Source organism: Setaria viridis, chromosome 4 (genome assembly GCF_005286985.2).
Source record: "Setaria viridis chromosome 4, Setaria_viridis_v4.0, whole genome shotgun sequence".
NCBI classification, from domain to species: domain Eukaryota; kingdom Viridiplantae; phylum Streptophyta; class Magnoliopsida; order Poales; family Poaceae; genus Setaria; species Setaria viridis.
The window spans coordinates 1,744,934-1,758,002 of NC_048266.2; the positions used below are offsets into that span (position 1 = coordinate 1,744,934).

The 13,069-nt window shown below is 47.9% G+C and overlaps 2 protein-coding genes across 3 annotated transcripts; one reads left to right on the forward strand and one right to left on the reverse strand.

Moving 5' to 3' along the window:
- Nucleotides 1-516: 516 nt before the first annotated feature.
- Nucleotides 517-7,731, reverse strand: LOC117852451 (uncharacterized). 2 transcript variants are annotated; one of them, XM_034734557.2, is made up of 9 exons: nucleotides 7,147-7,731; nucleotides 4,431-6,986; nucleotides 3,278-4,325; nucleotides 3,127-3,191; nucleotides 2,966-3,021; nucleotides 2,229-2,332; nucleotides 2,045-2,117; nucleotides 1,762-1,942; nucleotides 517-892 (listed from the first exon to the last, which is right to left on the reverse strand). In XM_034734557.2, exons 2-9 carry the CDS (start codon nucleotides 4,678-4,680, stop codon nucleotides 807-809), a joined length of 1,863 nt encoding a protein of 620 aa, XP_034590448.1. In that variant the 5' UTR covers nucleotides 4,681-6,986; nucleotides 7,147-7,731; the 3' UTR covers nucleotides 517-806. The 2 variants fall into 2 exon arrangements, with proteins under 2 accessions (XP_034590448.1, XP_034590449.1); XM_034734558.2 differs by having other exon boundaries at nucleotides 4,431-5,479; nucleotides 5,558-7,731.
- A 1,056-nt stretch (nucleotides 7,732-8,787) lies between these two features.
- Nucleotides 8,788-9,638, forward strand: LOC117852050 (uncharacterized protein At4g22758). The gene is made up of 2 exons (XM_034733972.2): nucleotides 8,788-9,277; nucleotides 9,387-9,638. Exons 1-2 carry the CDS (start codon nucleotides 8,890-8,892, stop codon nucleotides 9,467-9,469), a joined length of 471 nt encoding a protein of 156 aa, XP_034589863.1. The 5' UTR covers nucleotides 8,788-8,889; the 3' UTR covers nucleotides 9,470-9,638.
- Nucleotides 9,639-13,069: the final 3,431 nt, after the last annotated feature.

Sequence of the window (13,069 nt, forward strand, 5' to 3'; positions counted from 1 at the left end):
TGTTAATTAGCATAATGTTGTGGCTCCAAGGACAAAGGGTAAGATACCTATCAGGTTCCGCTATCAAGGCATATGCTAGCTGGGGGCTGTATTTCTTGATGTGCAAATAATCAACTCTAAGCTCCGGAGTCTTCCGGAGATCCATCGATGCGAGCTCAGCCTTGTAGAACTTCAATTCATCCTTCTCCTCCTTGAAACTAATCCAGCAGCATTACAGGTTAGGATTAACAGAATCCCAAGAATAGAATGTGCGCGCAAGAAGTTTAATAATCATGAAGCAAAAGAAGGTTGTGAAGTGAATTCCGAGGGGAGAAAATGCATTTTTTTCACCGATGAAACATACCTATCGAAAAAGGCTAAAAAAAGTCATCCCTGCGATCTATTTGATCCACATTGGCGCCAGCCGCACCAGACAACGATTCCTCCCCGCTGCCAAAGCCGAGACCGCAGCCACTTGGCTAATCTAACGTGTTCCAGTAAAATAAATAAATATGTCGAACAGCATCTCATCTCATCTCACCGAATGGGCCGCCAGCGCCATGACCCATCTAAAGTCTCATATGTTACACCAAAATGCGTCTTTGCAATATGTACGTTCACAATACAAAATGCAAAGCCATTACAAAATGTGGATGCGAACTAGATTTTCAACAAATACGTAACAAAGAGATATTCGAGCTACTCCAGCACAGCATCACCAGCTTGACATTTTGTGAAAGAACCGTTTGAAGAGTTTTCTTCCTTTCGACCACAATGTAGTCCCCTTTGCACAATTCATGTCTTGGAAGTTGGAACAGCAGTCGGGCTCACATATCTGAGACGGACCAAAGATAAGCCTCTTGCTCCATAGCTTGCTTCTCATTCTTTAGCTTGAACATGTCCTTCTCAAATCCTGGAAATAAATGGGAAATGATTTTAGAAACAACAGCTAGGTTCATAGTACAGTTTCTATCAACAGTTTGTACAACAAATTGGACAGAAGGTCAATAATTTGAATGTACACGATATATTTGCTGTGCAGATCATATATAAACACGAAAAACACAGAAAGAAAATATTTTCAGAGGTTCCCTTCTCTTCAACCATGTTCACCCACTCCTTAACAGGAAAAACCAACTTTTAAACAACTCACAGAGACAAACATATATTGTTTGAAATTTAATATTCTGCCAATGACAGTAAAGAGCTCTCATGTTAATAACTCTACCCATTGGCATTCATTAATGGCATAGGGCCACATTCTGCCAAGGCCAACAGAACCCACGGATACAATCATACAAGCAAGTGTGTTGATAAGACCGCAAGATATGCACAATGAACATATTAATTGTGTGACGTAACAGACACCTAGCACATGATTTGTTAGGCAGGTTACAACGATGAAGTTTCACCTACTCTTGTAAAATGACTAATCTAACCTTTCAAAAAAATGACTAATCTACATGTTTTTAGAAAATGGTAATGTTCTGGCCTCTACAATAGCACACAGCCATGTAAAATGACAAATCTACATATGCAACAAAACTACATTCTCTTAAAAGAAACATTAAGAAAGGCTCAACGGAAGTGAGAAGTGAAGCAGCCCATGCTACAGTTGTTTTAACAATACACTAATACCAGCCTGCATACGTGATAGATGACCCTCAGCAGTAAGGTGTTCATATCACAAATTCAAACCCAGATCCTCTTTCGCCAATTACATGCTGCATGAGCTGATAAGATAAAATTGATAGTGCTATAGAGGCATTGTAAGGTACATACCATTACTGCGATCCACGCCATCCCAATGACGACCAGGTTTTATGCCATAACGATTTGGAGGAGGATCCACTCTACGCTTCAGCCAACTGTGGATAGGTATATTTTGGGGAACTATGAAGCCAGATTCTTTCATCTTCTCGTCATCTCCTAAGTCTTCAAGAAGATATTCTGGATCTTTGTGCTGCAATGCATTAGCACAAATATCAGCAATTCTTCAAAAGAAATAGACAAATGGTGTTCAACAGGTTCAACCAAGCCACTCCAAATCAAAAGTCAGAGTTACCTTGACAAGATGAGCCATAGGATCACCCCATCGGATTCTATCTTTCAGCATAGCATCAAGCTCAGGATCATCTCTACAAGCAGAAAAAGCTCAGCGTTAAATACACAGGGGAAGTTTATACAGTTATACACCTAATTAGACAAAGAGTTGAGAAAAAGACAGATAGGCACCATCTGCCAAGTACCTTGTTCGAGCAAATGGTTTACTCTTCTCAGCTTCAAGCTCTTTTACTCTAGCCTCAGCTTCTCGTTTCTGCACCAATCCTTTACCCCATTCTATATGTATTTCCTGCCAATAAGCACAACATTGGTCATTAAAAGCTAAAAGAAGGAACTCATTTGATTAGAGATAGTTACAACTAGAACTAGTATGAGAGAGGATAAATTTGTCATAACACCAGCGATAAGCTTCAAGTCTATTTGGATTATAACACTAGGTGGGGATAGTTTGTGCAAATATGTCAATTAATCAGTAATTCGATATCCTATTGTATATTCTCGCTCATATGAACAGCTGAAAGTTGGGGCTTGTTTCCTTGGGGTCCTGGAAAAGCTGCCGGGCACAGGCAGTGCCCCCAGGTGCATGATTTCATCAGCCTGGGGTGGAGATGCTGCTTGCTAGCTCCAACCAAACAGCCCCTTAGAGCTTAGAAAAAATGCACTTCACAGTACTGGTGGAAGGAAAGAAAAGTTCCATGATAGAATTCACTTTCTCAAAAAAAAAAAGAATGCAAGAAATATGTCCTAATTTACACAATGTCAAGGCTCAAGATAGATAAATAGTGGAAAATTTTGTTCACCAATCTATATAACTGTATGGTTGAACCACAATAGAAATTCCATGAACCATAGAATATACACACTGTAAGATAAAGACACAGATGACTAGAATATAGAGATTCAAGAAGAAACATCTATCTACCTTCGGCTTCGCAGAGTCCTTTGCCTTGAGCATCTCTTCTTCACTTATCCGCTTCCCTGACAAACATCACAAACAATGTTAACCCAAGAAACTAGCACGGCTATATGGTAAACAGACAATAAAATAACCAAAACAAGCTGTGCATACTGCCTACACCGTACCTTCCTTATCTCGGAATACAGCCTTTGCCCCTTTCCCGACCAATGAGGGATCCTGCCCTGCGAACCTAATAGCAAAACAACAAATAAATATATTACAAATCTACACCAATGGGCAAGCATCTCTATTCTTAGATGTGTAGTCGTCACTCACATGAGCATCTCATCCTCCTTGATCTTTCTGATGTCCTCTTTAACTTCCTCTGCTGTCATCAGTCCAGCTTTCCTCGCCTGTTTTGGGGCTCCTTCCTTTTTACCCTTCCTTGGGGGAGAAAGATCTCTCTCCTTACGAGGAGGAGATAAATCATCTGATGCAAATTTGCGACCCTTCCTTGGTGGAAAAATGTCCCCATCCTCTGGACTTCGCCCCAAATTTCTCCTTCTTGGAGGCGACAGATCATCCACCTTTGTAGCGTCCTGGTGCTTCCTCCTTCGTGGTGGTGACAAATCTTTTGGCACCACTGAGTCATGCCGTGTCGGTCGCCGAGGTGGGGATGTGTCTTTGGGCTCCTCTGAGTCATGCCTCATGCGCCTTCGTGGTGGCGACATGTCCTGAGGCTCCTCGGAATCATGCCTCATGCGCCTCCGTGGTGGCGACATGTCCTGAGGCTCCTCGGAATCATGCCTCGTGCGCCTCCGTGGTGGCAGCATGTCCTGGGGCTCCTCCGAATCATGTCTACGCCTCCGTGGCAGCGAGAGGTCCTGAGGATCCTCTGAATCATGTCTCACACGCCTCCTTGGCAGCTCGAGGTCCTGGGGCTCCTCGGAGTCATTGCGAGCACGTCTCCTTGGTGGCGAGGAGTCTTCTTGCCGCCTAGACTTCCGTGGCGGTGACATATCATCCTGATCAGCCGCGCCATTTCCCTTTGGTGACGGCGTGTCCTGGCGCCTCCGCCTCATCCTCGGTGGCGACATATCCCTCCCAGCAGCATCTCCAGGCTCAGGCGACGGTGTGTCGCGCCGCTGCCGCCGCCGCGGAGGAGAGAGGTCCTTCCTCCCAGCACCTCCCCGCTCCGGCGACGGCGTGTCGTTCCTGCGGCGGCGGGCCACCCCACCACCACCCTGCTCCTCCGGGGCGGCCACGGTGACCCACCCGCTGCCATCCTCCGCGATGGCGTTGTACGGCCGCGCCGCGCGTATCGCCTCCAGGCGCCGCATCCGCTTGACCTCGATGTCCTCGTCCACCAGAGGCCTGTCGTCACCTGCAGCCACGAACCCCAACCCCCAAATTCAAAATCCCTCACCAATCCATCCAGAACTCGCACTCCAACCTAGGGTTTCGGAGCTCAGGAAGGGGGGCAGCGTACCTGACGACGCGGGCTCGTCGTCCTCCACCTGCACGGGCTTCTGCCAGACAGGGTCCTCGTCGACGATGAGCACCCCGCCGCCTCCCCCGGTGGCGGCGGGCTTGGGCTTCTTCTTCGTCTTCTTCTTCGCCTTCTTCTGGTCCCCGTCGGCGCCCGCGCCCGACTGGTACCTCTTGAGGTACTCCTTCATGGAGAGCCCCGCCGCGGGCTGCGCGGAGGCGGACGACGGCGCCGGCTGCCTCGCCGCCATGGCTGGCTACCCCTTTCCGGCGGTGATGTGCCGGATCCCCAATCCCCGAAAGCCAAGCCGAAAGACGGAAGGGAACCAGCTGACAGCACCGGCAGAGGCGCCTGATTAGACGAGCGGCCGGTGGTAGTCTGCTCCGCCGACTTTGCCGCAGTAGCTGGGCGCGACGCGCCGTGCGAGTCCCTAGTGGCCGCGGCGCCGGCGGCGACCGGTGCCTGTCGCCTGTCGGGGGGGGCTCGGAGATGCGAGAGGAGCGCGTGTGGGTGGACTCTTCGGATGGGCTGGGCCGGATTGGTTAAGTTGGAGTGAAAAGGTCGGCTGGATCGTATGGGCCGTGGTCTGAAGCGGTCGGTTAGGGGGCTTTCATGTTTTCGGCCCATCACACATACTAACTACGTACTGTACCGTAGTAGTATACCTTTTGTTTTTTTGGGGAAAAAAATAGTTTCGTTTCTTCCCGATTTGGAATGGGAAAGAAAATCTAAGGTCGAGACTAGAAATTTCTGATTAGACCAGCGTGATCATTGTAATTTCTGATTTCGATTTGACTAAAGCCTGTCAAGAGCTCAACATATGGAGGGGATGCATGACCGCTCAACAAAAACATGTAACCTAGTTTATACATCACCGTGCTGTCCAAATTCGTTATGTCTACTACAGATTACTGATACATCATACATTTTATTAGGCTGAAGGTAAGCAATAAGGCACTGAGCTTCAAAGTTACATCCCAAGTGATTCAGATGTAGTGTTTGCCTGTTTGAAGTCTTCTTCGGGGTATCGATCAAAGCTGGGGACCTCCCTATAATCATGAAAATACTATGTTACAGATGTACTCATGCTATAAAGTTGTGAAATTGCATGATAATCTGGCACGTACCTATGAAGTAACATATTTGGGAACACAACAGGTTGGCTAACAAAAAACAATCTGATTAGTATCCCGTGTTTTGCTGATGGACGGTTATTAATTCTCAAATCGGTGGCAAGGAAAAAATGATTAAGCACTTATAGTGGAAATCTTAAATTTCCTTAATACAATTTTAATTTGTTTTAAGACAGCAAAATTGAGTAAACAAAAGTAAATGTGGAGCTTATTCAGTTTTGGGTTTTGAAGATGGCAATGTCCTATATTCTAACACAGATATCATATGAAACGGTCAGCTCCTTGCTATATATAGATCTGAGGTTCATGAATACTTTTAAGCTTAAAATATTGGGCAATGATACCTGAAGAAATAGCAAAATATATGTACATAGGAACTGCTCACCTACACCTATGCTGTATTTCTGATAATGACAAGAGCAGCACTGGCAGTACCATGACAAACTACAGCGCTGAAAAATAGGATTGTATAAAAACAAAACTTTGCAAAATTAGTGGCTGTGACACATTTTTAATATAACTTATCTTAATCAGTCACTTTAAATTAGGTATAAGAAACACTTCCAACTGAAAGCTCATTTCTCTTGTCAGTTATTAGGCATCAGCAATTGGTGTGTACAGCATCATATCTTCAATTCCTTTTACATGGAAAGTATCCTAAATATATAAGTATGGGCTGAAGGTTTATATAAAAACTTTTAGAAAAAAAAATTAATATAGGATACATCATAAAGGAGTTCGTACTGATGTATCACCAGTGACATTAAAATCACATAAGTTTTTAACATGTCAAGTTCATCTCATATTGAATCTTTGCTTGAAAACATACTCTAAATGTAATTATCAGGTATCAGTAACACTTCACTATTTGACCACTTTACTACCAAATAGAGGCATCTGGCTTGCTTTAGCTTATGTATAGCAGAATTAGCAGGTATTGCATATGAAAGGTGGTTGATTACCAAATAGAGGAGTCAATCGATGAGTCCATGGTTGATTACTAAATGATGTTCCGAATAGTAATTATTATTTTGGAAGTCATTCTAATCAATGCATTCGTTATGAGCACTAAGCAGGATGGAACAATTATTGAAATATGTTTTGTACACTATATTGTAGATAACCCGGTCACTCGCTGCTATATCTGCCATCTCCAGCAACCTGCACCCTGCAAGGCTGCAACTGCAAGGGACATGGGGGAGAACTGAGAAGAATAAGCAACATCAGCCCTCGTAGGCAAACTATCGAGCACATGGTGTGCATGTCCTATGAGCATGTTATTTAAGTGATTTCAACTTAAACTTCATGCCGTTCACCTCAAATCAACAAACACATCCATACCATTCTTCTTCTCATATATCATACTTAGTAGACATACATTTTAAGCCCCAACTTGCTTCAAACGAACAGATAGAGAAGTGCTCTGTATGACAAAAATATTAACCCTGAGTATTGAAATAATCTGCCAATGTAATCAGGAGCGAAACTGGAACCAATGCAATCCTTACTCATCATGCATTCAACCCCATTCATAAAAAATAAGTGAACTGAAACGAAAAGGGGATGAGCACGGGAACAGTTACCTGTGAGCTCACTATGACCGGATAGGGACAGAAGAGGAGGCTGTAGTGCCAGGGATGTTGCTGCCGTGTTTGAGTTCAGCAGCGCCTGGGAGGAAGCCATACGTACCGCGAGCTGTGCAGTTCCGTGCACCGCTGCAGCAGTGAGTAGAGGGCTAGCTAGCAAGGCGCCCAAGAATTCCTGAATCGGCCGCCTGGTTCCTGGGTCCTTGAGCCCCGGCGGCGGAGGCCGCGCACGTTCGCGATTGCAGCGGGGGTTTTTGGCCGCGCCGCCGGCAGCGCGGGGCGGACGCCGCGTGAAGCATCGAGAAGATGGACGGAGAACGGCTCCGCTCATGCGCCGTTTTCCACGCTGGATATAAGATCTGACGGTTAGGAATTCGGGGCGACGTGGCCCAATACTTGCTCGAGAACCGTCCGCAGGATTCACGACTCGAGAGCTGCCGAGATGGAATCGAAGCAGCAGGACGTGGCCGGAGCCCACAGCCGCCGGACATGGTGCCTGCTGCACTTGGGTGTCCCGTGCAGAACTGCGAACCGAACTCCGTGCAAACCCACGGCAGGTTCGACACCGTTCGAGAGAAGTCGGGGCCATCCCGCCGGAGGGGGTGGGGCAATAAAAGGAAAGCAACGGCATCCATCCATTCCGTTGCGAGAGGCGACGGGAAAGGACAAGGCCCGTTCGGCGCGAGCGCGACGCGAGCGGTTCGGGCAATCAGAGGCGTCTCGCTCGTCTCCTCCTCGGCCACCCGCGACTGGTGGTTCCCTCGCTCGCCGCCGTAGACCGTTAGGCAGGCCGCGCCTCCCCCGGGTAACGCTTCACCGGCGGGCACGAGCCTACTGCCGCTAGATGGCCTCGTGGCACGTCCCGTCCCCGTCCTCCCCTCCCATGAAGGTTCCACACGCGAGAGCGCAGAGTCCAAGCTTCTTTCTGCAACACACATCTCTCTCTCTCTCTCTTGTTGTTGAGGAATCAACACTATCTGCTGATGATTCTGTGCCCATGCAATGAATTATTACGTGCAGTAACTCACTGTGACGAGCTGGTTAATCAACCGGCCACGTAGCTTAGGCGTGTTTGATATAAGATGTTAAATTTTAGCAGGGTCTAATTAGAAGGATTAAACATGAACTAATTACAAAACTAATTACGTAGATGGAGTTTAATTCGTAAGACGAATCTATTAAAACTAATTAATTCATCATCAATAAATGGTTACTGTAGCACCACATTGTCAAATCATGGACTAATTAGGCTTAATAGATTCGTCTCGTGAATTAGACTCAATCTGTGCAATTAGTTTTATAATTAGACTATATCTAATACTTCTAATTACTATCAAACATCAAACATCCGACATAACAGGTGATAAAAGTTTAGCAGAGTATCAAACAACCCTTTAAACCGTGTCTCGTCCCATCGTGAAGCCATCACTCAATTGGCCACGGACGGACGCAGGCTGCAGGTATCTGGTATCGCCTGCAGCCCAGACCCAGCCCACGTGGATGAGATACACATCATCTCTGCTCAGCTGCGTCACTCGGTGACTGCGACCATCGATCAGCCGTGCCTGCCCAACGAATCAAACAATATCTCCCTGCCCAACACGTATCTATCTTCTCCTACGCCTATATCTTCCCGCGCCCACCCTCACCTCCACCACCACAGCACCTGCACACACGACCTCAGCTTCAGCTCATCTCGATCCATCTCGCGTTCCCGGCCATCTCCAACCAACGCCAGCCATGCCGGCGAGCGGCTCGACGCAGGCGCTGGCGCACCGGGGCGGCGGCGGGGACCCAGCGGCAGCGGAGCACCCGCACTGCCTCCACCACCTGCTGGAGAGCGTGGCGCCGCTGCGCGTGGCCGCCGAGGGCGCGGGCGCGACCGCGCCGGAGGCGGACAGGCGGCTGACGCGGCTGCTGGTGAACGTGACGGTGGACCGGAGCCTGTGGCCCGTGCACCTGGTGCTGAGCGCCGACGCCACCGTGGCCGACCTCGTGCGCGCCGCCGTCGCGGCCTACGTCCGCGAGGGCCGCCGCCCGCCGATCCACCAGCACCCCGGGGGCGCGGCGGAAGGCGGCGACGCGGCCGACGGGTTCGAGCTGCATTTCTCCAAGTACTCCCTCGAGAGTACGTGCACGGACAAAGTCAAGCTTGAATGCTCGTTCTTGAAATCTGAATTATAAATTGCCGTAGTTTTAAAACTGATCGATCTTGGTTCTTGGGGGATTTTGGACAGGTTTGAGGCCCGAGGAGAAGGTGCTGGATCTGGGGTCTCGCAACTTCTTCCTCTGCGCCCGGAGATCCGCAGCCTCTGCTTGAGCTTCTGATTCCATCGAGCACATGCGTCGCCGCCGTTGTAAACTAGTAGCAGTAACGTCAAGTCGATCTTGATCAGCAGGTCGAGGCACCTTCATTTGCCTTCTGAAACTAAACTTTGTAGAGAACGGGTGGACATGTTGTTCTCATGTGAGTTGTTGTGCTCAAGCTATTTCCTGGCATCTGTTTACCTGACGCTTGCTAGTGGCTCCCGCACGCCGACGCAGCGGCGGCGCCCTGGCCTGGACTCGCGAGACGTGTCGGTCATGGAATGGATGGACCTGCAGCGGGGAGTTGTGGGCAGGCTTCGTGCGTGTCGTGTATCACGCGACGCCGCGTGTGCCCGGCCGGTTTCGCTAATCGCTACCAGAAGTAGTCAATCGCTAGTGGTGGTTCAGCAGCGGCGGCATGGAGCCGTGAAAACGTGCCGGCCCTGCCATGGCCATGGATTCAACTGGTGCGAGCGTGTCGTCCGCCGTTTCCGGCCGGCCGGTGGCCCCCACGTGATGTGAGCGGAGCGGCCGTGGCAAGCACCCGACACCCGAGCCAGTTGTGTGCTCTGCCGCGCGAGCGCGCGGGCGTCGTCTCGGTTGTTCGGCGGCGCGGCGCGTCGTGAGCGATCGACTCGGCCTACGAATTCAGGGCCTGTTTGATATAGGCTCGTTTTTAGTACCTGTCATCGAATGTTTGATACTCATTAGAAGTATTAAATATAGTCTAATTATAAAACTAATTACACGGATGGAGTCTAATTCGCGAGACGAATCTATTAAGCCTAATTAGTCCATGATTTGACAATGTGGTGCTACAGTAACCATTTGCTAATAATGGATTAATTAGGCTTAATAGATTCGTCTCGCGAATTAGTATAGGGTCCTGCAGTTAGTTTTATAATTAGCTCATATTTAGTCCTAATTAGCGTCCGAGCATCCAAACACCCCCTCAGTTGCCGCGGCTTTACGTGAAAAAAAAAAAGGCTTTTCAGCCCGGCCCAAAAAGCAGCACGCGCGTGGCAACGACACCCTGCCGGACGCGTAAACGATCCATACGATAAGCGTTCAGCCCCATGATTATTATTTTGGAGAGAAATAATTCATGTTTGGTTATCTATATGTTCTATAGTTTTGAAGACAATCGCTTTGTTCCTTAATATGCACCAGCTATTTTCTCCCTGAACAATGACCTTTTCAGGAACCAACCCATGACCCTACATGGGACACAATAACATTTGCTGAAACTTAGTACCACTTCTGTATTCCTCCTTTCGGGAAGTCACTATGTGTTCTACTAAAGTGCTAATCATGTAGAATTTTCTCTGATGTGATTTAGATGCCAGAAGCCCCAATTCACCAGCACGCAAGAATCCCTATCATCAACAGCACCAGTTGATTAAAGCTTTATTGGACCAGTATAATGATTATCACAACCGTTGCAAGGTGCTCCCCTCCCCCTCCTTTTCCCCAACACATGCACACAGTCACACAGGATTATGCAATGCTCGCTTTTCTTCTTGTAGGATCTTGCACATGAACTCAAAGATCTTCTCGTGTGGAACTTCTCTCTGCTTATTCTTTTTTTTCTCTCTATATATATAGTTCGATCGATGCCAGAGATAGAGGGCACGGATGCTGGATGCAGCTGCTTATGCCCTAGCTCACCCGGATACGTACATGTCACTTCCGGGCTCCGGCATGTCCATGATGGCAATTTGCATGCCCTCCTCTTTTTTTTTTTCTTCTAATGGTTCTGCTGAGAATACGGGCCGGTGGGCGTAGAGCTGCCAGAAAAGCTCCATACTCGTTTATAGTTTTGGCTCGGTTTTCTTAACGAAACGGAGCCAAGACTCAATTTCAACTTATTTTCTTAACGAGCTAGCTCGTGAACTACTCATGAGCTGCTTGATTGGCGTGCTTAAAGTTATACAAACACGGTCCGAGGGCGGATCCAACCCTCTAATCCCCCCTTCACAATCATGCACGTAGAGGCTAATGAATTCTAGTGAAGTTTGAAGTTGTGAGTTCACTTTTAGGATATTTTTACGACTTGTGCATCCAAACATGAGTTCTAAAAGTGCACTCCTAAACTTTAGGAGGACCATTTTCATTAGGAGGGCCAAGGGGTCCTAAGAGCAACACCAAGAGTTTCCCAAAAAATTCTTCCCCAAAACGAGGTATTGGGAGCTATGCTAAAAAAAATTTCCCCCAAAAACATATTAGGCCACAGCAAAACGCTAAAAACTATCTCCCAATAATTAAAAAAAGATCACGTCATCATAATTTGGCCAATATACTTGGCCTGCTCACCTTTCGACCCATGACATTGGGCGTCCGGAGTCCTCCGGGTGCAGCGCCATGCACCGGACCTCCTCGACCCCTTCTGTTTTAAGTAGTGTTGTTTGATGTTTTAAGTAGTGTTATTTGAGCTTTCAAGGGATCTACATAGAAAAGGAAACAAAATGCAGAACAGCGTTTGTACTTGGATTATCTGTTAGCGGTATAGCCCAGTTGATATTAGTGAAGTTCAAGGTACGCAGAATCCAAACTCTTATAGCACTATAATTACCGACAATCTTCAAGAATTATGAGCACTACAACATGTAATATGGGAGCAGGAATAGTTCAGTAGCTGAGTCCCTGTAAACACCCATTCACTACTACAGTATTTTTATACTAATTCAAGAATTTCTGTTGCTAGAAAGAATGTTCCTCCAACTCTCCAAACACTAAAATTGGAATGTTGTAGAGATCGAAGCCTTTCAGCTTTACTTGTCCAAAAGTCTCTTCATACTTCACCATAGCTATCTTCAGTGTGTCTTTGTCGCACTGCCTGAAGCTCCATGGGCATTCTCGAGCTTTGTGCTTCTACTCTATCTCCTCGAACCTGAAGTGAATACAAATATGAGGTGAGTATTATGCAACTGTAAGAATGGGAAGTTTCTAAAGTTGAACTGAGAAATTAAGAACTTATGCAGAAGAAAGAAAGAAAAATTGAACAGTGGTGTAAGGCTAAAATCTGTGTGAAAAATTGACCGCGTGCTTCAGGCGCCACCGGAGCGCAGCAGGTGAGGAGCCGCCGTCGTCGTCATCGAGCACTCAGACCTTGAGCTGCGCGCCGTCGCTGGCCACGTAGTGCAGGCGCCCGCCGTAGTGCGCGAGGCGCGCATCGCCGCCGCCCGCCGCCGATGCTGCCGCCCTGCTGCTCGTCCTGCCGGATCTTGAAGCTACAGCTACATCAAACCTCAGCAGATCTTGAAGCTCCGGATGGACACCACTAGCGGCCGTCAGCCTGCCCCGGTGCCGCCCGCTCGATGGAGTCGCCGTAGTCCGGGCACAGCACGACGGGAAAAAATGCGCACGGGGAAGGGGAGAGAGGCGGATTGGGGAAGACCGGCCGACGCGAATATATGCGGGGCGGATGGTGTTTTTTTCGCGTTGCTAATATTTGGGGGAGTTTTTGGTGGACTGTTGGAGTTCTTTTTTCTCTTTTTGTCCCTAAAGGAGGTATTGGGGATAAAATTAGCAGTCTTTTGGAGTTGCTCTAATGGATCCTATGTCTCCTAAAAGTGGTCCCCAAGTCCCCCTTTACCCCTATTGCCCTCACATG

Bases quoted from the DNA above. Each gene is read 5' to 3' on its own strand.
- LOC117852451 (XM_034734557.2), bottom strand. From the start codon at position 4,680: ATGGCGGCGAGGCAGCCGGCGCCGTCGTCCGCCTCCGCGCAGCCCGCG. The intron at 3,022-3,126 runs GTACGGTGTAGG...GATGTTTGTCAG, and splicing joins TGTATTCCGAGATAAGGAAG to GGAAGCGGATAAGTGAAGAA. The intron at 1,943-2,044 runs GTAACTCTGACT...AATGCATTGCAG, and splicing joins CTATGGCTCATCTTGTCAAG to CACAAAGATCCAGAATATCT.
- LOC117852050 (XM_034733972.2), top strand. From the start codon at position 8,890: ATGCCGGCGAGCGGCTCGACGCAGGCGCTGGCGCACCGGGGCGGCGGC. The intron at 9,278-9,386 runs GTACGTGCACGG...GATTTTGGACAG, and splicing joins CTCCAAGTACTCCCTCGAGA to GTTTGAGGCCCGAGGAGAAG.